The sequence below is a fragment of the Erinaceus europaeus genome, chromosome 21, assembly GCF_950295315.1.
Source record: "Erinaceus europaeus chromosome 21, mEriEur2.1, whole genome shotgun sequence".
NCBI lineage: Eukaryota > Metazoa > Chordata > Mammalia > Eulipotyphla > Erinaceidae > Erinaceus > Erinaceus europaeus.
In genome coordinates, this window is record NC_080182.1 from 35,777,991 (window position 1) to 35,805,563 (window position 27,573).

General features: G+C 42.3%; 1 protein-coding gene across 1 annotated transcript in view; it reads right to left on the bottom strand.

Moving 5' to 3' along the window:
* LOC103119793 (collagen alpha-4(VI) chain-like) overlaps positions 1-27,573 on the bottom strand; it is a 130,939-nt gene that overhangs the window by 66,128 nt on the left and 37,238 nt on the right. Inside the window, exons 8-17 of the mRNA XM_016191144.2 lie at positions 26,706-27,251; positions 25,367-25,939; positions 23,106-23,440; positions 21,390-21,468; positions 16,111-16,256; positions 15,554-15,646; positions 8,849-8,902; positions 6,217-6,288; positions 5,150-5,176; positions 3,484-3,528 (exon numbers count right to left, since the gene is read on the bottom strand). Of these exons, the coding sequence (XP_016046630.2) occupies positions 3,484-3,528; positions 5,150-5,176; positions 6,217-6,288; positions 8,849-8,902; positions 15,554-15,646; positions 16,111-16,256; positions 21,390-21,468; positions 23,106-23,440; positions 25,367-25,939; positions 26,706-27,251 (1,970 nt within the window). The remainder of the gene's footprint in view (positions 1-3,483; positions 3,529-5,149; positions 5,177-6,216; positions 6,289-8,848; positions 8,903-15,553; positions 15,647-16,110; positions 16,257-21,389; positions 21,469-23,105; positions 23,441-25,366; positions 25,940-26,705; positions 27,252-27,573) is intronic.

Genomic DNA, 27,573 nt, shown 5'->3' on the forward strand with positions numbered 1-27,573 from the left:
AGATATGAACAGTAGTTTCAAGTAGAATCTGTTTCAAGTAGAATCTGAATCAAGTAGAACTTCTTGAAGTGAAAATTAAAGAAACTTTAGATCCCACATGACTGTCTTTTTGTGTGTGTTTGTTGTCTGTGTCCATTTGTGTGTGTTTGTTGTCTGTGTCTTTTTGTGTGTGTTTGCTGTCTGTGTCCTTTTGTGTGTGTTTGTTGTCTGTGTCCTTTTGTGTGTGTTTGTTGTCTGTGTCCTTTTGTGTGTGTTTGCTGTCTGTGTCTTTTTGTGTGTGTTTGCTGTCTGTGTCCTTTTGTGTGTGTTTGTTGTCTGTGTCCTTTTGTGTGTGTTTGTTGTCTGTGTCCTTTTGTGTGTGTTTGCTGTCTGTGTCTTTTTGTGTGTGTTTGCTGTCTGTGTCCTTTTGTGTGTGTTTGCTATCTGTGTCTTTTTGTGTGTGTTTGCTGTCTGTGTCTTTTTGTGTGTGTTTGCTGTCTGTGTCCTTTTGTGTGTGTTTGTTGTCTGTGTCTTTTTGTGTGTGTTTGCTGTCTGGGTCCTTTTGTGTGTGTTTGCTGTCTGTGTCTTTTTGTGTGTGTTTGTTGTCTGTGTCTTTTTGTGTGGGTTTTCTGTCTGGGTCCTTTTGTGTGTGTTTGTTGTCTGTGTCTTTTTGTGTGGGTTTGCTGTCTGGGTCCTTTTGTGTGTGTTTGTTGTCTGTGTCTTTTTGTGTGTGTTTGCTGTCTGGGTCCTTTTGTGTGGGTTTGTTGTCTGTGTCCTTTTGTGTGGGTTTGTTGTCTGTGTCCTTTTGTGTGGGTTTGCTGTCTGGGTCCTTTTGTGTGGGTTTGCTGTCTGTGTCCTTTTGTGTGGGTTTGTTGTCTGTGTCCTTTTGTGTGGGTTTGTTGTCTGTGTCCTTTTGTGTGGGTTTGTTGTCTGTGTCCTTTTGTGTGGGTTTGTTGTCTGTGTCCTTTTGTGTGGGTTTGTTGTCTGTGTCCTTTTGTGTGGGTTTGTTGTCTGTGTCCTTTTGTGTGGGTTTGCTGTCTGTGTCCTTTTGTGTGGGTTTGCTGTCTGTGTCCTTTTGTGTGGGTTTGCTGTCTGTGTCCTTTTGTGTGGGTTTGCTGTCTGTGTCCTTTTGTGTGGGTTTGTTGTCTGTGTCCTTTTGTGTGTGTTTGCTGTCTGTGTCCTTTTGTGTGTGTTTGCTGTCTGTGTCCTTTTGTGTGTGTTTGCTGTCTGTGTCCTTTTGTGTGTGTTTGCTGTCTGTGTCCTTTTGTGTGGGTTTGCTGTCTGTGTCCTTTTGTGTGGGTTTGTTGTCTGTGTCCTTTTGTGTGTGTTTGCTGTCTGTGTCCTTTTGTGTGTGTTTGTTGTCTGTGTCCTTTTGTGTGGGTTTGTTGTCTGTGTCCTTTTGTGTGGGTTTGTTGTCTGTGTCCTTTTGTGTGTGTTTGTTGTCTGTGTTTTGCTTTGCTTTTGCCACCAGTTCTTGCTGGGGCTCAAAGCCACCATTCCCTGCAGCCATTTTACTTTTTTTTTCCTTTTTTCTCTTTTTTTTTTTAATTTTTGATGTAGATGGAAAGAAATAAAGAAGGGCAAGGAGATAGAAACAGAGAGAGAGCTTCAGAAGCGGTGAAGCAGGTCTGCAGGTGTCTGTCTTTCTCTCCCCCTCTGTCTTCCCCTCTTCTCTCCATTTCTCTCTGTCCTATCCAACAACGACATCAATCACAACAACAATAACTACAACAATAAAACAACAAGGGCAATAAAAGGGAATAAATAAATAAATATTTTTTAAATTTAAAAAAAGAAACAGAGAGAGAGAGAGAGATCTGCAGCACTGCTTCAGCACTCATGAAGCTTTCCTGTTGTGGGTGGGGAGTGGGGGCTTGACCCCACATCTTTGCATGTAATAATATGTGTGCTTTACTGGATGTGCCACCACCCAGCTCCAATTGCCTTAGAAATAAATAATTATTCCCCCCAAATAAAGTGTTTTTTTTTAAATCCAATTGATAGGTTGAGTGGTACATGTTAAATAAAAGTGATGTTAGAATCAGTGAATCAAAAATTGAAGACATTTTTCAGAATTCAGCACAGAAAGAGGATTTTAAAAATTATTTTAGATAGAGACAAAAATTGAGAGGGAAAGGAGAGACACCTTCAGTACTGCTTCACTAAAGAAGTTTGCCCCTGCAGGTGGGAGCTGAGGGCTTGAACCTGGGTCCTCACATATGTGCATTTAATCTGGTACACTACCACCCAGCCTTACAAAAAAATTTTAGTAAGACTAAGAGACAGTGAGGGTAGAATGAGAAAAATCTGTATTAGACTGTCATAAAATAACACCAGATAAAATGGGAAAGATAAAAATTTCAAAACGATGCACTGTCAAGCGTTTTCCAAAACCGAAAGAAAATGTGAATACTCGGATTCACAAGACTAAGAGCAGGATGAGCTCAAGCGTGATCCATACTTGAATCCAAACTACTGAAATTGCAGAAACTAGAATCTAATGGTAATATTTAAGAAGGCTTATTTTGTGTGTGAGAGATTACTGACAAAGTAACAGTTATTTTGATAAATAACTTTTTTTTTAAACCACAACACTGCTCAGCTCTGGTTTATGGTGGTGTAGGGGTTGAACCTGGGACTTTAGAGCCTCAGGAATGAGAGTGTCTTTGCATAACCATTATGCTATCTACTCCCACTTGCTAAATAACATCTTGCACTTCTTATGTTTGACCCGGTGCACCACTACGCAGTCTCTTAAATAATTTGTTAACAGCAATCATAAAAAAGAAGATAAGAGCAACTAGAAATTATCATTTTAACGTATTGAAAGAAAATAACTGTTTACCCAAAACTATCTTTCAAGAAACAGATTAAATAAACATAAAATAGATTTTCAGAGAAAAAGGAGGGTGCTTACAACCTTCATTACAGAAAATTCTAGTAGCTGTGAGCTAGACCAGTGAATAAATCATAAGTCTTACCGCACATGTGACCCCGGGTTTGACCCTGGAATCATATGGGAACACCATGAATGGCGGAGCAATGCTTGTTGCCTCCCTCTCTTATCTCCCTCTCAAGAGAAAGAAGTGAGAGGAGATTCTAAGCATCATACTGTAAGCAAAAGGAACACGATTTTTTCATGTTCTTTTGATGACATCTGTGGTAATAATAATGATAATATATATATATATATATATATACAAATATATATATATAGTATGGGAGTAAAGTTAAATATGTATTGACTAAATAAAATGACAATAGACAATCTCTAATTGGTATAACTTAACCAAAAATTATAAAAATACACTATTATGTTAATGTGGGAGGCAGCTGAGTAGAGCTAAGATTTTAGGATCCCTGCATTTTGAGAACGAAGGTAAATACCTAGGCTAATTTCAGACACTGTTGCGTATGCATGCTAAAATGTCTAGGCCAACCATGAAAGTATAACATACCAATGCCAAAGCAGTAGAGGGGGAAACAATGAGAAAGGCTTTGTACCTGCTCACCATCCAATCCATTAAGCCCCTCCTCACCAGGGCTACCCTGTGGAGCAAAGGAAATGAGGATGTTCAACAGAAAAGGACCAGGTGTAGAAGTTATTGCTTTGATGTTAATTTCCTTGTAACATTTTTTTTTCAGTTGATAGAAGCATCTAGACCTTCCAAGTCAATGTCTATACACTGCATCCAACAATTAAAAAGAATCGTATATATAATATACTCTTCCTGGAGTAGTCATTAGCATTAAATACTGCTTTCCCTGGCAGTTTCAGGGGCTAAAGTGAAAGAAAACTCAAATTTTAAATTAAAATTTTCTTTTATTTTTAAGCTTTGTCCTTATTTATTATTGAATAGATAGAAACAGAGAAATTGAGAGGGGGAAGGGGAGACAGAGGGGAAAACACAGCAAGACACCTGCAGCCCAGCTTCACCACTCGTGAAGTTTTTCCCCTGCAGGTGGGCATCAGAGGCTTGAACCCAGGTCCTTGCGCACTGTAATGTGAGCAATTAACCAGGTGCACCACCACCTGGTACCTTCATATACATATACTTTTTTTTTTAACTGGCAAGAAATGACTCATAAGACTGAATGAAACATTTTCCAAGGTTGTGTGTGGGGTGCGGGGTGGTATGGCCCTCTCGTCAGTGGTTCGATTAATTTGCAAAGAGTAGTTTAAAGGGCACGTGGAAGATCACAGATCAGGCGGAATTAAACGGGAGTCTGATATGTATGTATTTAGGGAGTCCTTCACCTGAAAAACTAACTTCAGAAAAGAGCTGCAAACTAAGATTAACAAGCGATAAAGAGTAGAAACCGGAAGCTGCATAGTGAAACCGGATCCAATACTCCGTCACTTTCAAATGATGGAACTTTGGTTTTGCCAGCCAGCTCAGCACAGCATCTGATATACTTACATTTATTGACAAACATTGCTGGCAAAAAAAAAAAAAAAATGCAGTTTTGCAAGCAGAATCAAATGCGTTTCACAAGTGGGGACTAGTTGATTTCCTCTATTATCCACATGAGAAAAGTGAATGGCAGGCATTTTTAAAACCAAAGTACAGCTGAATTAGTGCCATAAAAGCAAGCATTACCAAACTCTTGGACTAGAATTATATGAGCTGCGCATCAAAGAAATGTAATAAGTGGCGACATAAATTAAGAAAACGTATCAGTCTTGCTGTCCTGTTGATCACTTAGTAACCATCTCTTAGGATAATGTGAGAATGTAGGAGCAAGTGGATACTTTGCTTCTAAAGCTGAATAGAAGGTGACTAGCCTTCTGTGCCGACTTCTTTTCTCCCAGTGCTGGCCTTATATTCTTTCCCATGTGATGTCCACCTTGACCAGATTCTCCTACCATACTCATAATTTAGGATTAAATCTTCCAGAACACCAAGTGATAAAAACAGTTACTCAGTACTAGAGTGTTAGCATGGCTTTAAAGTGATAATATGTATCCTTACCTGAAACCTGAAATATATGCCTACAAATAGTTATTCATGAGCATGGTAGGTTAGCTCTGAATACCATCTAGCATAACCCCTTGTATGACTGTTTCAGACCTCACTTCGCTCAAGTGAAGAAAAAGCAATCAGACTCAGTATTGTGCTTCACAAAGCAGTCTCGATAGTTCTGTTTCACAAGAGGACAAGTCACCTACCTTCTCTCCTGAGAACCCTCTTTCTCCCTAGAGTTAGGAACAAATACAAAGAAATGAGTTCGAATGAGACTTTTGAACCATAGCTTCACTTAGGAAGTCATATATTCTCTGATTTCAAGAAAATATACCCATTGTCAATAGAAGAAAATAAAGGCTTCTTTTCCAGGGACTCCACTGGACACCACAGCACTCTGGTTACCTCCACTCCCTCTGCCTTTGCCTTTGAGAAAATTGCACCTTGTAACCCTTCAATAGTAGCAATGAGCAGGAAATAGCATTAATCTGCCACTTATTCTAAGTATCACATTTCTTCAAACAACAATGAGAAATCACTGGCTAACAAGCATGGCAAGGCTTCCAGGAACAATAGGACAAATTAGCTACAGGATAACTTACTAGACTATATAGAATATAGTTACTGTGATGACAAAAATTCCTGATAGGGACTTTGAGGTTGCAGAATATATTTCCTGGCCTTGAAAGGCGATTCTTTAATCCTGGAAGGTTGGCAGACATTTAGTACAACCAGTCAAAACCAGAATCCACCCATTATCCACTCAGCCTTGAACTCTTAGTGTCCTCATGCTCACTTTCCCACCGCCAGCCCTGTAACACGCTTCCACTCTTCCTTAGGACTCACAGGACAAAACAAAAATGACATAAATTAATGAGCCCTGGAAAAAAAAATAATAAAATTCTGATGTGTGGGTATCCTAGGTCCTTTATCTCTTGAGTAGGAAAGCACTGAAATACATTCACACTGGCTCCCACAGTGTTCTAACAGGGTTTAGCTCTGTCTGCCCAGAAGAGTCATCTACGTGATAAAGCACACTTTGGAGGCCAGCTCCCTTCCAGGTCTAATGGCCCCACCCTCCTACTGGTGTTTGTTGAGAGTAGTTCTCACTCAACTATTGGCACCAAATGCTTTTTACTAGGATCAACTTTTAAGAATCCCACTGTCAGAGGAGCTGAGATGTTATAGCTATGTTGAAGAGTTGAGGTTTTCCTCAAATCCCATGGATGAGACAGAGATAGGGGAGAATTCCATTGTGCCAGGTCACACTCACCTTGGGTCCCTTTATACCTGGGCATCCTTCCTCTCCTCGGAGTCCAGGAAGGCCCTGGGGGCCTCTTTCTCCCTGAAGAATAAAGACTTACATGGAGACAACTAAGCAACGGTCTCTATTGCCACCCAAGCAATTCACACCAGAGCCAATGATCACCAGGTGACTAAGTGGGAATAATAACAACAACGTATTCTACAGATGGAAGGAAGAAGCATATTCAAAACATTTAGTCCTGTATCTGGCATGTAGGAAGTTCTCAATAAACGTTAACTATTTGCTTACTGCTCAAGTCAGATAACTGTTTTTGATGACCTTAGATAATCTATTTGACATAAAACTAAGCTGTCTGACACAGAAGTATGCTAATATATGTGTGTATATATGTATATATATACATATATATATATATATATTTTTTTTTTTTCAATGTATGCCCAGTGCCCTTAAATCACCACCTCATAATAGACATAATCAGAAAATAGGTAGAATAGCTCATATTTTCCAAACAAGGGCACAATAAAATTCCCGTGCTACTCTGCCTCCACTCCTCCGTTAAGAGGAAGAGTCCCCTTCCCCTTCTCCTGAGTCTGGTTTAGGTTTGGTGATTCTGTTGTGCTCAATGGACTGTGGCAAACAAGTTACTGCCTGACTTCTAGAGGTCTTGCTGCTTCAGCCTGGTCTTCTGAATGTTCACTTTCAAGATGCCAAATGCTGACTCGTATGTGCAGTTGCCATCCACTTCCAACTGGGTTTGTTGTGCCATCTCAAAGGAGCACCAGGCACAGAAAAATGCCAACTTGGCAGCAGTCCTTCCCATATGTGGCCTCGTCAGACTTCCTCAGACTTCAGACACAGAGCAAAGGACTGGGACCTTCTCTTCCCTTTTCAGCTTCTCCACCCACAGAGTTAGAGAAAAGAATAAATTTTTTTAGGGGTGGGGCTTGGGGATGGAAGCATAATAACAAATAGCTGAAACAATGAGTTCAATGTTTCTCCTAAAATACTTTCAACCTAAGGACCCCATTTAAAAACTGTAACAGACCAATCTAATCTGCACTGCAAAGAAACAGCATTACAAGTCACTCGGTGGTGCGGGAAGGGATATGGCAGTCTGGTGGTGGGAACTGTATGGAATTACACGCCTCTTATCCCACAATTTTGTCGACCATTATTAAGTCACTAATTTAAAAAAAAAAAAAAAAAGAGTTGAAAATAAGAAAACACGAAGTAGAACTTGGATTGGGTTTGGTGTATTGCACCAAAGTAAAAGACTCTGGGGTGGTGGGGAGGGTTGTATTCCTGGGCCATGATGGCAGAGGAGGACCTAGAGGGAGTTGAATTGTTATGTGGAAAGCTGGGAAATGTTACACATGTACAAACTACTATATTTTACTGTTGACTATAAACCATTATCCCTCCCAATAAAGAAAAAGAAAAAGTCACTCAGTGATATCACAAAGATGGTCCCGTACCTAACAATTCTAGTTTCAACATAAATTTCTATCCATAGTTAGTAACATTATAGATAACTTTTCCTTACCCAAAACACTCCTAGTAATGGATCCACAGCTATGGGCAAAGTGTTGGTAGGTAACTATAACTTCATCACCTCCTTGGCCATTCTGGAAGTCCTCTGAGATGAGCTTGTTTAATATTAGCCTTCAGGAATCTGAGGCAGCTCAGTGACAAAGTGCATGGCTTACACTGTATGAGGTCCTAGGTTCCATGGGAGTGCCATGGACAACACCAAGGAAATCCATGAAAGAGCAATTCTTTGGTGTCTATTTACCTCTCTGTGTGTGTATCTCACTTTTCCCATGTCTTTTTTTTTCCCCTCTTTATTTCTCAAAAATACAGAATGAAAATTGGGCCAGGGAGGTGGCTCAGTGGTATCACACATGCATGAAATAGCTACCTCGCATTTAAAAAAATAACTGAAGTATGGGTTGGGTGGTAGTGCACTGGGTTAAGCGCACATGGTACAAAGCACGAGGACCCGCGCAAGGATCCTGGCTGGAGTCCCCGGCTCCCTACCTGTGGGGGGGGGGGTCACTTCATAGGCGGCGAAGTAGGTCTGGCATTGTCTATCTGTCTCTACCCCTCTCTTTCTTCCCCTCCTCTCTTGATTTCTCTCTGTCTCATCCAAAAAAAAAAACTGAAAAAAATGGCCACAGGAGCAGTGGATTTGTAGTGCAGGTACCAAGCCCCAGTGATCATCCTTGAGGGAAAAAAATAAAATAAAAAAATAAATTGAAGTAGTCTTTGATTCTCTTTAGTTTATTTTGTCAAACCACTTATGAACATAGCTACCTTATTAATAGCAACAAATTATTTCCAATTTAGCTCATGACTAATATCTATTAGTCAATACATGAACATTAACCACAGGGCACATTTTCAGTTATGCCAACAAGTAAAAAAATAAAATGACCATACTTCATTATAAAACACAGAGTATATTGCTACAAAATTTGTTTATGATATTTAAGTCACTATTCTATGTAGATAATTTAAACCCACTTTAAATACCATGTATGAGAAAACTTTCATGTCTTCGTAATTAATTATTGCTAAAATTTTACCCTTCTTATCACTTAAAAAAAAAAATCAAAGAACAAGATTCAGTACTTACATGTCCACCTTCTTCACCAGGATAACCAGGTAGCCCATCAAAACCCTTCTCTCCCTGAGGAGAAACTGAAATAAGTAACTTGTACTCTAAATTCTTCATTTCTCAAATCAAGAGATGCAAACTATTATTACAGAGACTCGTGTGACTGGCTTGATATTTTATTGAGCATCTACTCAGTACTGGGTCCATACATAGAGAATATAGAAATATCCTTGGTCAATGCAAAGGAAAAAACTAGAATATCTGTTTACATTCCTAGGCAAGTACCTATTTATGTTCCACCAACTTGCTTTTATTTTTCTAAATTAAATTTTTTCATCATTCTCTTGTGAAAAACTAATCTCAGAAGAGATTGTGGTTAAAATGTTAATAAGAGCAACAACAATAATGAAAACTGTTACCTTAAAGAGGACTTATGGGTCACTGAAATAGCTCACTTGGCAATGTTCTGCTATGCCATGTACAGGACCCCAAAGTCCAGGCTAGGCCCATGATTTTGAAGGAAGCGTTGGTGTTGTGGTCTTTCTCTCCTGCCCCCCCCCCCGCCTTGATCTAAAATAAAAATCATTTTAAGTTGTAAAGAAAACTTTTACTTTTTTTTTTTTTTTACAAAACATATATAACCAAAGGTGTTACCACTCATTATTTATGGGGGAAAAATGGAGGGTCAACTAGGAATACCAAAGGAGACCACCAGGAACAAAACAAGACAGGACTAGAACAACTTCAGGAACCCACCAAATAACTGGTGAGTACAAACACGTGTGGCTCGTGGACAGAGAGGTGCCTAGGAAGAGATTAAGTGGCTGGTAACAGACCCGCAGTTTGCCACTTGAGACACCAACTCCAGTCTGTTTCACCTACAAGGGGATGGCTGAAGGGAGGAGAGGACTCCCCTGAGATTCACCAAGTGCAACTCTGAGTCTCCATTGCTACTGCCCTCAGAATCTGGAACAGCGGCAGGGAGGCCCTGTGCTAACACCAGGAGACAAAGAACTAACCAGGAAACTCAGGAGAAGAACTATACCTTGGTGACCTAGCAGTGGGGCTGTGAAAGTCTCTTTGCATAACCACTGGATTATCTCTGCCCCACCCTGCTTTATCTCTTGGTCGGGAGTCAGTGATTAAGATAAGAAGCCTACTTATAGTTTAAAAGCCCTCAGGCTCCCATAGCCTTTAGGGAAGAAAAAGCACAAAAGAGGCTGTTAAGCCACTGAGCTCCAACTCAGGGACTACAATAATATTGACAACTGTCAATTTCCACAACTGTGAACCTTTTAATTACCTTACTTAGACACAAGTCAATCCAGGCAAGAGTGATCAGTAATTTGAAAAGTACTGAGAGAGGGAACCATAACATACTATATAAAATGGTTAAACCAACAAGAAGAAATATTGAAGAAATAAATCAGGAAAAGAGTCCAGCTAAAAGCCCCCCAAAGGGTGAATCACAAAATAATGAGGTCAACATCCAAACACTAGTTAAGGAAATAATTACAGGAGTGAGTAAAGAGTTTGAAAGAATAGCCATCAGAAATACAGAAACAAAACATGAGACCCTGGAAGAAAACACTAATTATCTCAAGGTTATTAGAGAGCTGGAAGCTGAAATAGCTGAGCTAAGAACACAACTAGCTGAACAAGCTAAAACAGTATCAGAACAGGGTAACAAAACAGATGAACTCCAGAAAAAAGGGAGAGAGAATAGAATCAATGATGTTGAAGACAGAATTAGCAAGATCGAGGATGAATTAGAGACAACTAAAAAAGAAGTAATAGATCTCAATAAGAGATTAAGAGATACTGAAAACAACAACAGACTCCTATGGGATGACTTCAAAAGAAATAATATATGCATTACTTGCTTACCAGAGGAAGAAAGAGAAGGAGAGGAAGAAAGCATTCTTCAGGACATAATAGCTGAGAACTTCTCTAGTCCAGACAACATCAAAGACATAAAGGTTCAAGAAGCCCAGAGGGTCCCAAACACAGTTAACCCAGACTTGAAGACACCAAGACACATCATATATAGAATGAAAAGGACTAAGGGTAAAGAAAGGATCCTGAAGGCTGCAAGAGAAAAACAAAGAGTCGCCTACACAGGAAAACCCATAAGATTAGCAGCAGACTTCTCCACACAAACACTACAGGCCAGAAGAGAATGGCAAGATACCTATTGAGTGCTCAATGAGAAAGGCTTTCAACCAAGACTACTGTATCCTGCTAGACTGTCATTCAGACTAGATGGAGGCATAAAAACCTTCTCAGACAAGCAACAGTTGAAAGAGTCAACTATCACCAAGCCTGGATTGAAAGACGTTCTGAAAGGTCTCCTATAAACAGTCAGACCACCATAAGTCATATATCAGAACACTCTAAAACTCTACAAGAATGGCATTAAAATATCTTCAATCTTTGATATCAATAAATGTCAATGGCCTGAATTCACCTATTAAAAGGCACAGAGTAGGAAGATGGATCAGAAAACACAACCCAACAATATGCTGTCTACAGGAAACCCACCTAACTCAATAAGAAAAACACAGACTCAAAGTGAAAGGATGGAAAACTATCGTATAGGCCAATGGTCCACAAAAAAGGGCAAGAACAGCTATTCTCATATTTGACACGGTAGACTTTAAAATAGATAAGATTAAAAAAGATAGAGATGGACACTACTTAATGCTCAGAGGATCAGTCAGTCAAGAGGACTTAACAATTTTTAACATCTATGCACCTTATGAGAAGCCATCTAAATACATCAAACATCTACTGAAAGAGCTACAGAAATATATTAACAGCAACACAGTCATAGTAGGGGACTTCAACACCACACTATCTAAACTTGATAGATCATCCAGGTAGAAAATCAATAAAAAATGAGTGAGCTAAATGAGAGATAGATCAACTAGAACTATGGGATATTTTCAGAGTTATTTATCCCAAGAAACTGGAATATACATTTTACTCAAATCCACATGGGTCATTCTCAAGGATAGACCATATGTTAGGCCACAAAGATAGCATCAGTAATTTCAAGAGCATTGAAATCATCCCAAGCATCTTCTCAGACCACAGTGGAATCAAACTAACCCTTAACAATAAACAAAAGATTAGTAATAGTTCCTTTGATCCCACAACCTCTCCTGCATTTGCTGCTACTACCTTTTCTTATGTATGACATTCTCACAGGAGTGAAGTGGTATCCCACTGTTGTCTTTATTTTCATTTCTCTGACAATCAGAGACTTGGAGCATTTTTTCATGTGTTTCTAAACCTTTTGGATCTCTTCTGTAGTGACTATTCTGTCCATGTCTTCCCCCCATTTTTGGATGGCTTTATTTGTTGTCTTGTTGTTGAGTTTGGCAAGATCTTTATATATTCTGGTTATTAGCCTCTTGTCTGATATATGGCATGTAAAGATCTTCTCCCATTCTGTGAGGGGTCTCTTTGTTTGGGTAGTGGTTTTTTCTTTTGCTGTGCAGAAGCTTTTTAATTTGATGTAGTCCCATAGGTTTATGCTTGCCTCAGTCTTCTTTGTAATTGGATTCGTTTCACTGAAGATGTCTTTAAAAGTTATGTGGAAAAGAGTTCTGCCAATATTTTCCTCTAAGTATCTGATAGTTTCTGGTCTAACATCCAAGTCCTTGATCCACTTAGAATTTACTTTTGTATTTGGTGAAATATAGTGGTTCAGTTTCATTCTTCTGTATGTTTCAACCCATTTTTTCCAACACCATTTGTTGAAGAGACTCTGCTTTCCCCACTTAATAGTCTGGGCACCTTTGTCAAAGATTGGATGTCCATAGGTGTTGGGGCTTACTTCTGGGCTCTCAATTCTGTTCCACTGGTCAGTATGTTTATTCATGTTCCAGTACCAAGCAGTTTTGATGACAATGGCCCTATAATACAATTTGAGATCTGGGAGTGTGATGCCTCCAGTTCTGTTCTTTTTTCTCAAGATTGTTTTGGCAATTCTAGGTCTTTTCTGGTTCCAGATAAACATTTGTAGCATTTGTTTTATTCTCCTAAAACATGTGGTTGGGATCTTGATGGGGACAGCATTAAATTTGTAGATGGCTCTGAGCAGTATATTCATTTTGATGATGTTAATTCTTCCAACCCATGAACATGGAATATCTTTCCACTTCTTTGTGTCTTTTTCAATTTCCTTGTGTAGTGACTCATAATTTTCAGTATTCAAGTCTTTCACTTCTTTGGTTAGGTTTATTCCTAGATATTTTATTGTTTTTGTTACTATAGTAAAAGGAATTGATTTCTGGATTTCAACTTCTTCTAACTTAGTGTTTGCATAGAGGAATTTCTCAAAAAGGTAGTTATATGATTTATATTACTCTAAATAAAGAATGAGATACAAATGGTGGAGGAGTTATGCAAACAAACTCCCTCATAAGGGGCATGTAAACCGACTCTTATGCCTAAGGTCCAGATTTAATTGTTCACACCACCAGTAAGCCAGAGCTGAGCAGTGCTCTGGAAAGAAAAAAAAAAAAAAAAGAATGACCCATAAAAATGAGTAAAATACTTTTTTTTCCTCTTTCTGGCTTATCTCATTTAATATGATCCTTTCAAGTTCCATTCAAGATGAGGTGAAGAAGGTGAATTCATTATTCTTAATAGTTGTTCTATTATGTATGTAGACCACAACTTTCTCAGCCACTCATCTGTTGCTGGACACCTAGATTGCTTCCAGGTTTTGGCTATTTACAAACTGTGCTGCTATTTACAAACTGTGCTGCTATGAACATAGGTGTACATAAATCGTTTTGCACAGGTATGTTTGGTTCCTTAGGATATAGCCCCAGGAGAGGAATTACTGGGTCTTAAGGAAGGTCCATTTCTAGCCTTCTGAGAGTTCTCCAGACTGCTCTCCACAGGGGTTGGACCAATTTACATTCCCACCAACAATAGAGGAGAGTTCCTTTGTCCCCACAACCTCTCCAGAATTTGTTATTATCTGTACCCTAAAAAAAATTGACTCATTCACCCAGAAGGGTAAGTATTAGGGGAAGACAACCAGAGGACTCTGAACTCTTAATTCCATCAGGACTCAAAGAGAGAAGGGGGGAAGAAAGGAGGGGGCACTCAGAAGGAGTAGGTGTGACTTAGGAAGAGAAGGCAGGACCACAGGAAAAAAAACCAGGCAAATATAGATAAATAGTTATAGAAATAATAGTCAACCCATACCTGTGATCTTAGAAGAACTACTGTACTTTCCAATGGAGAGAATGGGGACACAGAACTCTGGTGGTGGGAACGGTATGGAATTATGCCCATGTTATTTTATGTTTCTAAATCAATATTAAATCACTAATAAAAATTTTTAGCATTACTTCATGGAAAACATATCCAAAAGAGACTATAAAGAGATGGGCATGCCCACGTGTGGGTTCGTGACCACACCCTCATCATAAAGTGGGTGGGTGTAGCTTCATCAGATAGAGCACAAGCTTTACTATATATGGATCCTGGGCTTGGTCCCCAGCACCACAAGATGGTACCATGGGGGCCTCTAGGAATGGTGGAATGGAGCATTAGTGTCTTCGTGTCTCTCTCCTCTCTCTGACTCTCCCTCACTCCAAGTCTACAAAATAGAGGGAAAAAAAGTCAGCTTGGGAAGTCACTGAGCAGTGACACGTGTGCAAGGCCTCTGTTTATCCCCTCACACTGCAATAATATAAGGTATAAAATAAAAACAGTACTTCCTGTGAGAGTGGAATCTGTTGCCAGGTTCCCTGAGGATAGTGTCTTGTGAGATATTCTTTTGACATGTTCAGTAGCAATTTACCTACCACTTAATTCTAGAGTTAGCAGAGAAATGCAAATTAACCACCACATAAAACCAGTGATTGTATCTTTTCTCAGAGTTTAGTGCCACGGGGCAGAATTTGACATAGCAGAGGAAGAGGTACAGACAACTATAAAGAAAGCTAACTGATGTTGGACAAGTGAAAATTTCATACAAGAGAAAATCTGGCAGTGGTAAATTCTGTGAAAATATTTGTGAGACAAATACAAGCAGGGAATTATTATAAAATAAAGAACGTGAAATGAACTCAGGCAGACAAAGGGTCTCAAATTCCAAAATACAGAGCCATGGAACACCCAGTGAAGTGCATACACTGCCATGTGTAAGGGCCTGGGTTCAAGCCCCCAGTCCCTACCTGCAGGGGAAACTTCATATGCAGTAGAGCAGTGCTACAAACATCTCTTTTTGGATCTCCCCCTCCACTCTAGTTCATGCTGTCCTACCCTCTATCAAAGAAAAAAAAAAAAGGGACAGGGTGGTGGCTCACCTAGTTGAATGCACGTTACAATGTGCAAGGACCCAGATTCGAGCCCCCAGCCCCCACCTGCAGGGGGAAAACTCTGCGAGTGGTGAAGCAGTATCCCAGGTGTCTGTTTCTCTCCCTCTCTATCACCCCTTCCCTCTCAATTTCTGGCTGTCTCAATCCAATAAATAAAGATAACAAAAAATATTTTGAAAAAAAACTTTCAAGATCCCCTTTTGCAACTGTGTGACTTTAGCAAAGTGTGATTCCCTCTCTGAGCTTGTAAATTAACATTAGCCACAGAGATGTGTGAGAAGATAAATTAGACAAGCTTTACTGTTGACGTAACACAGGACACGTACGTAGAGGACACTGAAGTGTCGCCCGTCTCCTTCACCCATCAAACTCTCACCTTCTTCCCAGGGCCTCCAATAACACCTCTTGGTCCATCTTCTCCAAAGCACTTGGCATACATGTTGCAGCATGTTCTTTCCACAATGGTGTCCTGAAACACAGAGTGCATACTGCATACAAGCTTCCATCTGTATAAACTGACATCAAACTACTCCCTAAGGAGACACGATTCCCGCGAGCTGGAACAGCACCAGCCCTGAGTGTGTGAGGTTTGGGGTCTGCTCCCTGGGGGCACATGCAGCAGGTTCGTGCTTTGCTCTCCTACTCTCTTTATCTTGCTCACTCTCATTCAGAAAAACACAAGAAAACTTGGTCTGGGGAGGTTATGAGTGCCAATGAGCACATGCTGGACCGCAGGTTTAACCCAGAACTGCATTAGAAAAAAAGAAAAGTTTAAAAAAAAAAAGAAGAAGAACATTATAAACAGCAGAGATGCAGTGCTTTGGTCTGTCTGTCCGCGTGTCTCTTTCACAATTACAGAAAATTCTCTCAAGGCTTTTAGAATCATTCGAATGAACAGACCTAGTAAAAGGTGGTGACAGAAAAATTACTTACAAGTTGCTTTGCTAAAACACTTGGGAGTGATGGCAGTGTGATGCTCAGGGGCTGGGTATACGCAAATCCTCGGCCAAATTCGAGCTCCTGAAGCTCTTCTAATTTATGCACGCCTTCCAGGCCAGCAACGAGCAGTCCGGAGAATCCTTCCAAATACCAACAGGTGAGCAATGCAGTCGCATGTCTTTAGCATCACAGACCCCTGCAAGTGTCAACCCGGCTTTGACCTAGCACGTTATGATTGGGCCCTCCTCAATCGCTATCGAACAGGCCATGGCCGGTGCGCCTCTATGTTCCATCGCTGGGGAGCCAGAGACGACCCAAACTGCCCCTGCGGCTCCAGACAGACTACGACCCACATAGTCAACGACTGCCACCTCTCCAGATTCAAAGGAGGTCTCGAAACTTTACATCAGGCTCAACCTGACGCTGTTGACTGGCTACGGAAGAAGGGCAAACGCTAGAAGAAGAAGCGCTCTGACTTTGTCTCAGCCCCAGACATTCCCCCACCAGCATCGCCCTTCACATACCCTTCACCTGGCTTCTTTCAAATTCCACTTGTGTCAAAGTCCAAACTAGTTCCTGCTTTCTTGAAGAATCTGATACCTTTCAATCCCACCAGGTGAATGTCAAGTAGGGATACTAAAGCAAAGCATGTTCTTAACTCCCTTATATTACCTGTTTTTAATTTCAGAGACGGTTTTCAACCCTTACTGTATTATTGAATTACATCCTTTACAACCCATTAGTATTATTATCATCATCATCATCATTATCATTATTTTTAACTAGAGTACTACTTAGCTATGACTTATGGTGGTGCTGAAGATTGAACCTGGGACCTTCAATACTCAGGCATCAAAGTAGTTTCATAACTATTATGCTATCTCCCAGGCTGATACACTCTTGATGCAGACTTATGATTTTACTCCTAGAGACTGACTACACTCTTTGGGACTGTTCGTGAATATCCCTTCAGGGCACACGACAGGATTTTACTTCTTTGGGAAAGCTATAAACTCTCACTGAGCTGCAATGATTCGTCTGTAAAAAGATTACATGACACAAGAGTTAGAAGTGGGGAGTCAGGCTGTAGCGCAGCATGTTAAGCGCAGGTGGCGCTAAGTGCAAGGACCGGCGTCAGGATCCCGGTTCGAACCTCTGGCTCCCCACCTGCAGGCAGGTCCCTTCACAGGCGGTGAAGCAGGTCTGCAGGTGTCTGTCTTTCTCTCCCCCTCTCTGTCTTCCCCTCCTCTCTCCATTTCTCTCTGTCCTATCCAACAACAACGACATCAATAATACTACAACAATAAAACAACAAGGGCAACAAAAGGGAATAAATAAATAAAAATCAAAAAAATTTTTTTAAAAAAAGAGTTAGAAGTATCTATGTGGCTTTCTCTGAACAATGAGATGAGTACAAGTGACATGTGTCACCGGAAGGAATATCAAGAACTATGCACAGTTTGCCCATTTCCCTTCCACTCCCTATGTATTAGACGCTTCCTGCATCCTGCACCCTTCACCCTTGAATGATGAGTACGAGGCACAGATGACTGGTCAGGAGATAGAAGAACAATGCATTCTTACTAGTTTAAGTCACTGAAATTTTGAAGTTGTTACCTAGCCTTTCCTAACTACAAAAGATCACCTGGGGTAGCCCGGTGATAACGCAGCGGGCTAAGCGCAGGTGGTGCAAAGCGCAAGGACTGGCGTAAGGATCCCGGTTCCAGCGTCTGGCTCCCCACCTGCAGGGAAGTCTCTTCACAAGCAGTAGGTCTGCAGGTGTCTATCTTTCTCTCCCCCTCTCTGTCTTCCCTTCCTCTCTCCTTTTCTCTCTGTCCTGTCCAACAGCAACGACATCAATAACACCAAGAAAACAACAAGGACAACAAAAGGGAATAAATAAATAAATAAATAAATAAATAAATAAATAAATAAATAAAATCACCTGGATCTGTCCATATAACAGAAAGTAAAATGGACCCAGATGGTTTTCAAATACGGCTAGAAGTTACTGTTTGTAGAACTCAAGAACAGATACTGCTATTGATATTTTTAACAATAAATGTTCAGCACACCCTGCTTTTTACTATTGTGAACAAAGCTGCTTAAGAATCTTGTGATTAAAACTTCACAAATTCTTCACTGTCCTTTAAAACCAATTCCTGGAAATGGAATTTCCCTGCTAGCACAGAAGCAAAGTTAGCAGGCTTAGTCACATGGCTGCTATTCTCATCCAGAAAAGTCGCCTTGGATACTCCTGCTGGCGAGCTAGCCAGAAAATCCAATTGAGAGCTAGTGGCCTAATGTCAAGCATCATGCCCAGAAGAATATATTGCATGGGTCCACTCTTACCTAGGAGGGGCAAGGGAGAATAGTCAGCATAGATCAGGTGGCTGGTAGTTCATCCTGAGTTTGCATTAGAGCCTTTCTGAGGCTCAAAATGAGAGAGCCCAGAGCCAGCAGGCTGTGATCCAGGCTGCATGCCCAAGGATGCCCAGTGGAAGGAGCCAGTGGAGGCTTAAATCTAACCAGCACACCACACCACCCATATGGCTGGTGCCAAGGCACAAGAATATTAGCATCTTTTTCTAATGTCATAAAAATACCATGGAGAACAGAAGCAGGCCCAGGAGATAGAGAAGAAAGAAGTGGTCGGCAAAGGTGGGCAGAAATGCAGTGGAAAGAGCGGGACTAGGGTTTAGAATAGCTCCGGAGTTTAGGGAAAGGAGCCTCACGGGCCCCGGAAAGCCTGAGAGAGCAGCCACCGTCTGCTCACTAAGAAGCCACTCCTTCGCTGCCCACTCCTTCGCTGCTGCTTCTCTTTTCAATAGCAGACAGCAGGTTGTGGGAAGACATTCAAAAGAAAGCTGAGAGAAAAATTTTATGTATTCTACAGTGGGCAGAGGGCTGACAACAAAGATACACAAAAGAGCTCACCAAACTCCACAGTAAAAGGACAGACAACCTCATGGGGAAGTGGGGGGGGGAGGGGAAGGCCTCGGCAAAATCTTCACTAAAAAAAAAGAGGCAGTCGGGCAGCAGCATAGCAGGTTAAGCGCACGTGGTGCAAAGCTCAAGGACCAGAGCAAGAATCCTGGTTCGAGGCCCCGGCTCCCCACCTGCAGGGGAGTCACTTCACAAGTGGTGAAGCAGATCTGCAGGTGTCTGTCTTTCTCTCCCCCCTCTCTGTCTTCTCCTCCTCTCTTCATTTCTCTCTGTCCTCTCCAACAATGATGACATCAACAACAACAATAACTACAATAAGGACAACAAAAGGGAATAAATAAATATTTTTTAAAAAAGATCCAAATGGCCAACAGAGAGATGATTAAATGTTCAAGGTCACTGATGATCAGAGAGATGCAAATAAACACAGCAATGAGATACCACCTAACACCTGTGATAATGTCATACATCAGAGAAGACAGAAACACCAACTGTTGGAGACAATGGGGGAAGGAACCTTCTACATTGCAGTGGGACTGTAAATTGGTCGAACCCGTATGGAAACCAGTCGAAAGATTCACCAGAACACTGGAACTGGACCTACCATACGCCCCAGCAATCACTCTCCTGGAGACATACCCAGGGAAAACAAAAGCGCCTTCCTGCGAAGACCCAAGCACACCTATGTTCAGAGCAGCACAGTTTGTAACAGCCCAAACTTGGAAGCGACCCAGATGCCCAACCAGAGACGAATGGCTAGGGACGCTGTGGCCCATATACACAAATGAGTGCTGTGCAGCAGTTAGGAATGATGCGGTCATCTCCTGTGTGACACCATGGTTGGAACTTGAAGGCACCATACTGAGTGAGATAAGCCAGAACGAAGAACAATGCTGAATGATCTCACTTATAGACGGAACTTGAGAATAAAGGATATTGGGGGCCAGGTGGTGCAGCTCCTGGTTGAGTGCACGTTACAATGTGTAAGGACCCGGGTTCAAGCCCCCAGTCCCCACCTGCAGGGGGGAAGCTTCACAAGTGGTAAAGCAGGGCTGTAGGTGTCTCTCACTCTCCCTCTCTGTCTCTCCCTTCCCTCTCAATTTATGGCTGTCTCTATCCAATGAACAAAGAAAGATTTTTTAGGACTGGGTGGTGGCACACCTGGTTGAGCGCACGTTACAGTGCGCAAGGACCCAGGCTCAAGCCCCTAATCCCCACCAGCAGAGGGAAAGTTTAGCAAGTGGTGAAGCAGCTCTGCAGGTGTCTCTCTTTCTCTCTCCTTCTCTACCTCTCCCTACCCTTTTGGTTTCTGACTATCTCTATCCAACAAATAAAAATAATTTTTAAAAAATCAGAAAAATTAAAACTTTAAAAGAAGGACACCAAAGGAAAACAAAAGGTGAAATTTGGACTAGGTACAGTTTACTGCACCAAAGCAAAGGACTCTGGGAAAAGAGGGGGAGGGACAGGGTGAAGGGACACTGGGGTCTTGGTGTGTCTCCCAGACACCACTCAAGGGGAGACGAGAGACTGTGCTTGTGTGTCAAAGACTAGACTGTAAACCATTAACAACCCCTCTCAAATTAAAAAAGAAAGAAAGAAAGAAAGAAAGAAAGAAAGAAAGAAAGAAAGAAAGAAAGAAAAAGAAAGAGAAAAGGAAAGGAAAGGAAATACAAAGAAAGATGGGTGCAGGTGGAGGGAGTCACCTGACTTCAGGTAAAACCCGAACAGGTAAGGATATTAAGGGAAGGGCTCCAGACACATTTGGTAGGACAACGGTACAGGCAGATCAGGTCACGTGCAGACATGTCTGGAAGCCTCCAAAAGAACTGTAAACAAAAGCTACCAACACAGACTGCCCAGGACTGAACTTGGACCAATCATCTCTGGTTAACTCCCCATCAATCAGAGCTGGGCTGACTTGAAACCCTAATTTGCATAATGGTCCTGAGTGTGGACTAGTCACTTTTCCTTATATATACTTTACATAAATGCTTTCTTCCCTGTAGATTTAAGGTCCAAAAAAAAAAGCCCCCCACCCATTCAACCAGATTTCAGGGGAGTTTTGGTAACTAGTGAACATCTTATCTCAATCAAAGAAAGCCTTGTTCAGTGTCAGGACCCTGGGGCCCTGGAAGCTTAGTCCTGAACAGCCAAATGAATTGTCAGTTTCGAGAAAACTCAGTATCTTAGGTACTGTACTCCAACTACCCAGGGTAGCATTGTGGAGGCTTCATAGAACCCAGTGCCATCTGGAACTCTGGAAGTCTCTCAGCCCCTCGGTAAGGTGCCAGAGCCACTCAGAAGTGGGCAATCCATACACTTACCTTTGCTGCGGAGAAGCGCAGAGCTTTGCTTCAGTCTTTCTAAGTCATCATCCAGTCCATCTGTAAACACTAAAAGGACCTGTTGTTTATAGGGAAGGTGGTAGTTCAGGAAGGGGAGAAGGGAAGGAATGGAGAAAATGGACGTTGGAAATGTCACATTTCTTTAAAAACTGAGAGTCAGCTTAACTTCTCTGGTCAAGTTCAGCTTTTAACACTGCTGCATTTCACTCTGCTTATCTGCTGTCTTGCTGCACGTTCAGTGGCACTTCCCCTCTCCCCTCCCAACAAGGATTCGTTCAAATTAGCATGTTTGCTGAGAAATATATGTCACAAAGTGGTTTCCAACAGTCTTATTCATCAATGCAAAAATAGCAAAAAACTGTAATGCATCTTCTATAATTAAACCTGCATCGATGCTCAGAAAGCTTCAATTAACAACGTGTCATGATACTGAAGCCATAAATGCACTCGGAGTGTAATGAAAGAAAAACTAAGCTAAATGTAACTCACTCTGGGGGTGTCGTTTCCTTATGTCCTTATGCTTCCTCTGTGGACCTGTGTGGGTGTACAGTTTTGCATTCGTGAGCTGACAGCTATCACTAAATACCATTCAGGTGCTAAAACCATGGTCCCTACACTACATAGCAGTGAGTGAACATAAGAATCTTAAAAAGCCTTGGGGGCTGGGCAGCGCCTACCTGGTTAAGTGCGCATAATACACGCAGAGACCCAGATTCGAGGCCCTGCTCCCCACCTGCAGCGGGGACACTTCACAGATGATGCAGCAGGTCTGCAGGTGTGTGTGTGTCTCTCTCTCTTTCTCTTTCTCCATTTCCCCTTCCCCTCCCAATTTCTCTGTCCTAGTGAATGAAAAGGAAAAAGGGGGGAAAAAAGAATCTTAAAAAGTTTTAAAATAGCTCCTGGGTCCTCTTTGGAATGATTTTATGCCGTGAAAGAATCTGGTCACTACACTGTCGGCAGCCTGGGAGCAGGGACTGTACCCTTCTGCCAATGTTGATTCAGCACAGAGCCTCCCTAGGGCAGAGACGGGGGAAGGCTCTTCTGCAGTAGGGCCACTCGGACACTTCTAACACCATTCTCAGGTCATACGAACTTATCAAGTGAAAAGTCAGCAGTTCATGCTGCTAGGAAGAAAGCTCCATAGCTTGGCAGGGCCAGACCAAATGAACTCTCGGACCACCTATCACCCACAGGCCAGATGTTTCCCACCCCTGCCCTAGAGCTTAGTAAGTTCTCATTCATGAAATGAGGAGACATCGTTGTTGATCTTTACCAAGTAAAACTATGATTTGCCTCTGTATAAGATCTCCTACACGTGAAGAATAGTTTGGTTGACCTCAGTCACAAAAGCTTTATTCCTCTAGCCCTCCCTCCCTCCCTCCCAGCCCCCTCACAGGCAAGGAGCAGTGGCTTGAAATCAAGTTCTTGTACAGGGTAACATGTCCACTTTATCAAGTGAGCCACTACTAGGGCCCTACCTAAACGTCTTCAAACCCTTCTGAAAAGATACCTAGTATTTGAAAACCTATTGACCTTGCAGGCTATGCCCACCCACTTGTTAATATCTACAATAGATTCTCAGTGTTTACCTCTATGTAAGATTTCCTAGATTTGAATAATAGTTTACATTATCTAAGTCACAGTAGTGTTTTCCCTCTAAACCCACCCGATGGTCCCACTAAAAAGGATCATTACCTTTACTTTTGCAGAAGAGTGGTGAAAAGCATTATCTCCTAGGGACTTTAAAAAGTCCACATCCATACGGCTGCTCTTGGAAGACTGATGAATCAAGAACTTCTGAATGACCTCCTCACTGTACGTCTCAAAGCCTGAGTCAAAGGCCAGCTGGCCAGGTAAGCTGGGAACCAGGTAACGGAACATGGTGTTGATGTGACCAGGGATTCTACAGCTGATGTTGGAAAGCAAGGCCAAATGTTGCATCACCTCTGGCAGTAGCCTCTGAAGCTTCTGCTGAACTTGCCATGTGGGAACAGAGGTATCAATTCCTACAGACAGATCTATGCTACATCCTTTAAAAGTGGAGGAGAAGAAAATGAAATGAATTATGTACAGATGTGAGAGCAAGCCTGGAACAAATCAGTCAAGCTCACCCTGAAAAAACCTCCCCACTCCCAACACGCAGAAGTGTAAGCGACATAACGGCTGGTATTTAATGGGGGGGGGGTATTCTGTTACACAGCAAATGCTTACTAACACATACATATTATTTCTTCATGCTTTACCACTGTGATTCTATTCTCTTTACTTGAAATACCCCCTTGAGTCCCTCTGATCTAGTCTAATGAATTCATCACACAAGTCCTTGAAGCAGCACTGCCAGTAACTTCTTCCCTAAAGCACTCTCTGCCTCATATTCTCACAAGCCCAGTTGATTGATTAAATGTCCCTGTAGTTCACTGCTTCCTTACTTGCTTTTCTCTTTCACTAAACAAGAACTCCTGGCATCGTAGAGACTGAGTCATCTGATTTCTCAGTGCCCACTACAGATGCTCATTCGAGGTTTGGCAAATGAAAGGATAAGGAAATATAGATGAGCCTTCAGTCTCTTTCAGGATGACCTATTTCCTTCCCCTCTGAAAGTCTCCCTCCTCACTGACTACTCATGCATATACTTGTCTTGGAGAATATCGGAAAAGATTAGGACAAGCAATCACTCCTTATTTTCTGTTTATTCTATTTAAACTACTTGATTTTTATATCATTGTAATTTCCACCAGGGTTATGGCTGAGGCTCCATGCTTGCAGGGCAACTCCACCATTCCTAGTGGCCACTATTTTTCCCTTTTCTTCAATAGGCTGTGACAGAAAGAGGGTGGAAGAGAGAGTAGGAGCGACAACTGCGGCACTGCTTAACTGCTCCTGAAGCCTGAAGCTCTTCCCTCCCGCCTGCCCCTCACAGGCAGGGAGCAGTGGCTGGAAATCAAGTTCCTGTGCAGGGTAACATGTCCACTTTATCGAGTGAGCCACAATCTCTCTCTCTCTCTCTCTCTCTCTCACACACACACACACACACACACACACACACCTCTCTCCTTTTCTCTCTCTCTCTCTCACACACACACACACAACCCTCTCCTTGTCTCTCACACACACACCTCCTCTCTCTCTCTCTCTCTCTCTCTCACACACACACACACCTCTCTCCTTTTCTCTCTCTCTCTCACACACACACATACACACACATACAACCCTCTCCTATCTCTCTCTCACATACACACACACACAACCCTCTCCTCCTCTCTCTCTATCACACACACACACACACACACACACACACACACACTGCCATCTAAAGGTTAACTGTTGTGAGCATTATGGTTGTGCAGTAGAATCTCACCCTCACTCTCCCACTCCAGGTCCTGCCCCCTATGGGGAGGAGGCTGCATCTGGACATTCTCTGGACCCGTTGCCCAGGAAAGGAAGGCCAGACCCAGACTCTCACGAGGAGGAAGCCTGATCCCAGGGTTTTGTTGTTTGAGAAAGCAAGGTGTGACGATTAAAAAAAAAAGGGGGGGGGTTGAGGGTGACCTTGGCCATGTGGAAAAAAACTAGCAGCAAGGCAGGTCGCCGCCTGTATGCAACCACACGGAGATGACAGTGTGTGGGTCTGTTTCACAGAGACACTGTCCGCTGGCATCTTTCTCTATCAGATCCCTTTCAGTGATGCGCTTCGGTAAGTCGTGATTTTACTCTCCAGTCTGCTTTCATCTCGTCACAAGAATAACAAGGAAGAGTTTTAAGGACTCGCTAAAGAAAGAGTTCTGCAGAGTTTCAGGTCACCGGAGGCCAGAGTGATGGCAACCGTGGGAATGATTTTAAAAATCTCGAGAGAGTACACTCCCCACCGTGGAGCACTCTTCCGTACTTCCCCCAGCTAGAATGACTGGCTTGATTTTATTGAAAAAGACGGTACAACATGTCCCCCTACTACCTACCCTGGGCTGGTGGCTCATTTGGTGTGGTGCAGACCTCATAAAGAATCTCCTTCTCCAAGTTCTGCAGGGATTCAAATCTTTCCTCATAGTATACTTTACTCTGGTCATTGGTAATCTCCAGAAGCTGGGAGTCTCTGGCTTCTCCCACCCCAATGGCAAATATAATGATGCCCCTATCCCTGAGGGCCTTGGCTGGCCTGGCTACATCGTCCTGGGCCACCCCGTCGGTGATCACAATCAAATACTGATGGATTCCAATTCTCCCTCCTCTGGAACTGTCAAAAAAAGGCAGAGTGAAATTCAGGGCTTTCCCGGTGCGAGTGCCATCGTTCATTTGCTGAATACCCGAGATGGCCCTGTGAATGTCCTCTTTAGAGAAGTACTGGTTGAGCCTGAATTCTTCCTGTGGGTAAGAGCTGAACTGCAAAAGGCCAATCTGAATTTCATCAGCACCAATAGTAGACTGGTTCACCATCCTTCTCATGAATCCCTTCATCTTCTCAAAGTCTTTTGAGGAGATAGACTCGGAACCATCGATCAGGAAGATAATGTCAGCCTTCCTGTTCTTACAGGCTGGGGTGGTGTGAGGGACAAAAAGGAACAGAACGTTCACTCAGAGCCTGAAACCAATAATTTCAAAGTAATCGAAGGACAGTGTGGTTTGACATATGCACAATGCAAAAACATTTTTAATGGGGGAAGAAATTAGGGTAGGTAGAACAGAAAGTCAATGAAATAAAACTTCTGTGACCCAGGGAGTCCGGCAGTAGTGCAGCGGGTTAAGCGCACGTAGCGCAAAGCACAAGGACCAGCATAAGGATCCTGGTTCGAGCCCCGGGCTCCCTGCCTGCAGGAGAGTCGCTTCACAGGCGATGAAGCAGGTCTGCAGGTGTCTTTCTTTCTCCCTCCCTCTCTGTCTTCCCCTCCTCTCTCTACTTTGCTCTGTTCTATCCAACAACAACAACAATAAAACAACAAGGGCAACAAAAGGGAATAAATAAATAAGACAAATTAAAAAAAAAAAACTTGTGACCCAAAAAAGGATCAGCCACAAAATAAGATACAGTATAATAAAAATATAAAACTTCTCATGGGGAGAAAAGAATTACATTCATGTGATAACAGCCATTTTATAAGCCATTACTCCCCTGGTAACACTAGATACAGATATAGAGATACAGACATATATACCTATCTTTGTGAGCTTGGCTCAGTCTAGGTCATGGTTACTTTTTGACTGGAGACTCCAGATTTTCTGAATGAAATCAATTCAAATAGATAAAATGCATATACTTGGGAGCAAAAGAGAAATTAAGGTAAAAGAGAAAAAAGTTCTTACTTTCTGAGGAGCAGATGTCCTTTACCACTTCCTTCTGGATGGCTTTCAAGCCATCAAACTCATACACGAAAAACACCTTGTCGCCAGCTATCTCCTTAAGCTCAGTATCATTGGCGTTTCTGACACCAATCGCATAAATGACGACTCCATCTCCCTTCAGTGCCTCTGCCGGCTTGGCCACCGGGTCTGTAGACTTCCCGTCAGTGATGACTATGAGATACCGAGGCACATTGCTGCGAGCAGTGTCTGCAAAGATCTCAGTCATGGCACTCAAGGCCTGGCCTGTCAGCGTGCCACTTCCTCTCTGCTGGATGCCATCAATAGCCTCCTTCAGCCTTGTCACGCTGGGATGCTGACCGAGGATGAAGTGGGTGCTCTCTCCCTCTGAGTACTGCACAGCTCCAAACCGTACTCTGTCAGGCCCAACCTGGAACATTTTTATCATCTCATTCATAAATGTCTTCATATCAAGGAAATCGTCTGGGTTGATACTGCCAGACCCATCAATGAGGAAGTAGATATCTGCCTTCTCAATGTGGATACACCCTGGCAGTGAAAAGAAAAAGGAAGCCCATGAGAACGCAGTGAAAGAGATTTTTGTAGCCAAAGTTACTGAGCCCACTCCCTACCCATCAGCATTCACTGCCCCATTGAGAACCAACAACCTTCTACAGGAAAACACCTGTGACTCATTTTGATGATATTCTTTGGCCAGAAGTATGATATATTCATTGAGCAGCCCTGAATGCCTGCAGTGAGTCTAGAAACTGCCACCAGCCTGTGATTAACTGGGCTTAGTGAGTAAACATCCGAGTCCTCTTGTCCCTTGGGTGGGACACTGCTGAGGTGAATTGTTCACAGTTTCTGC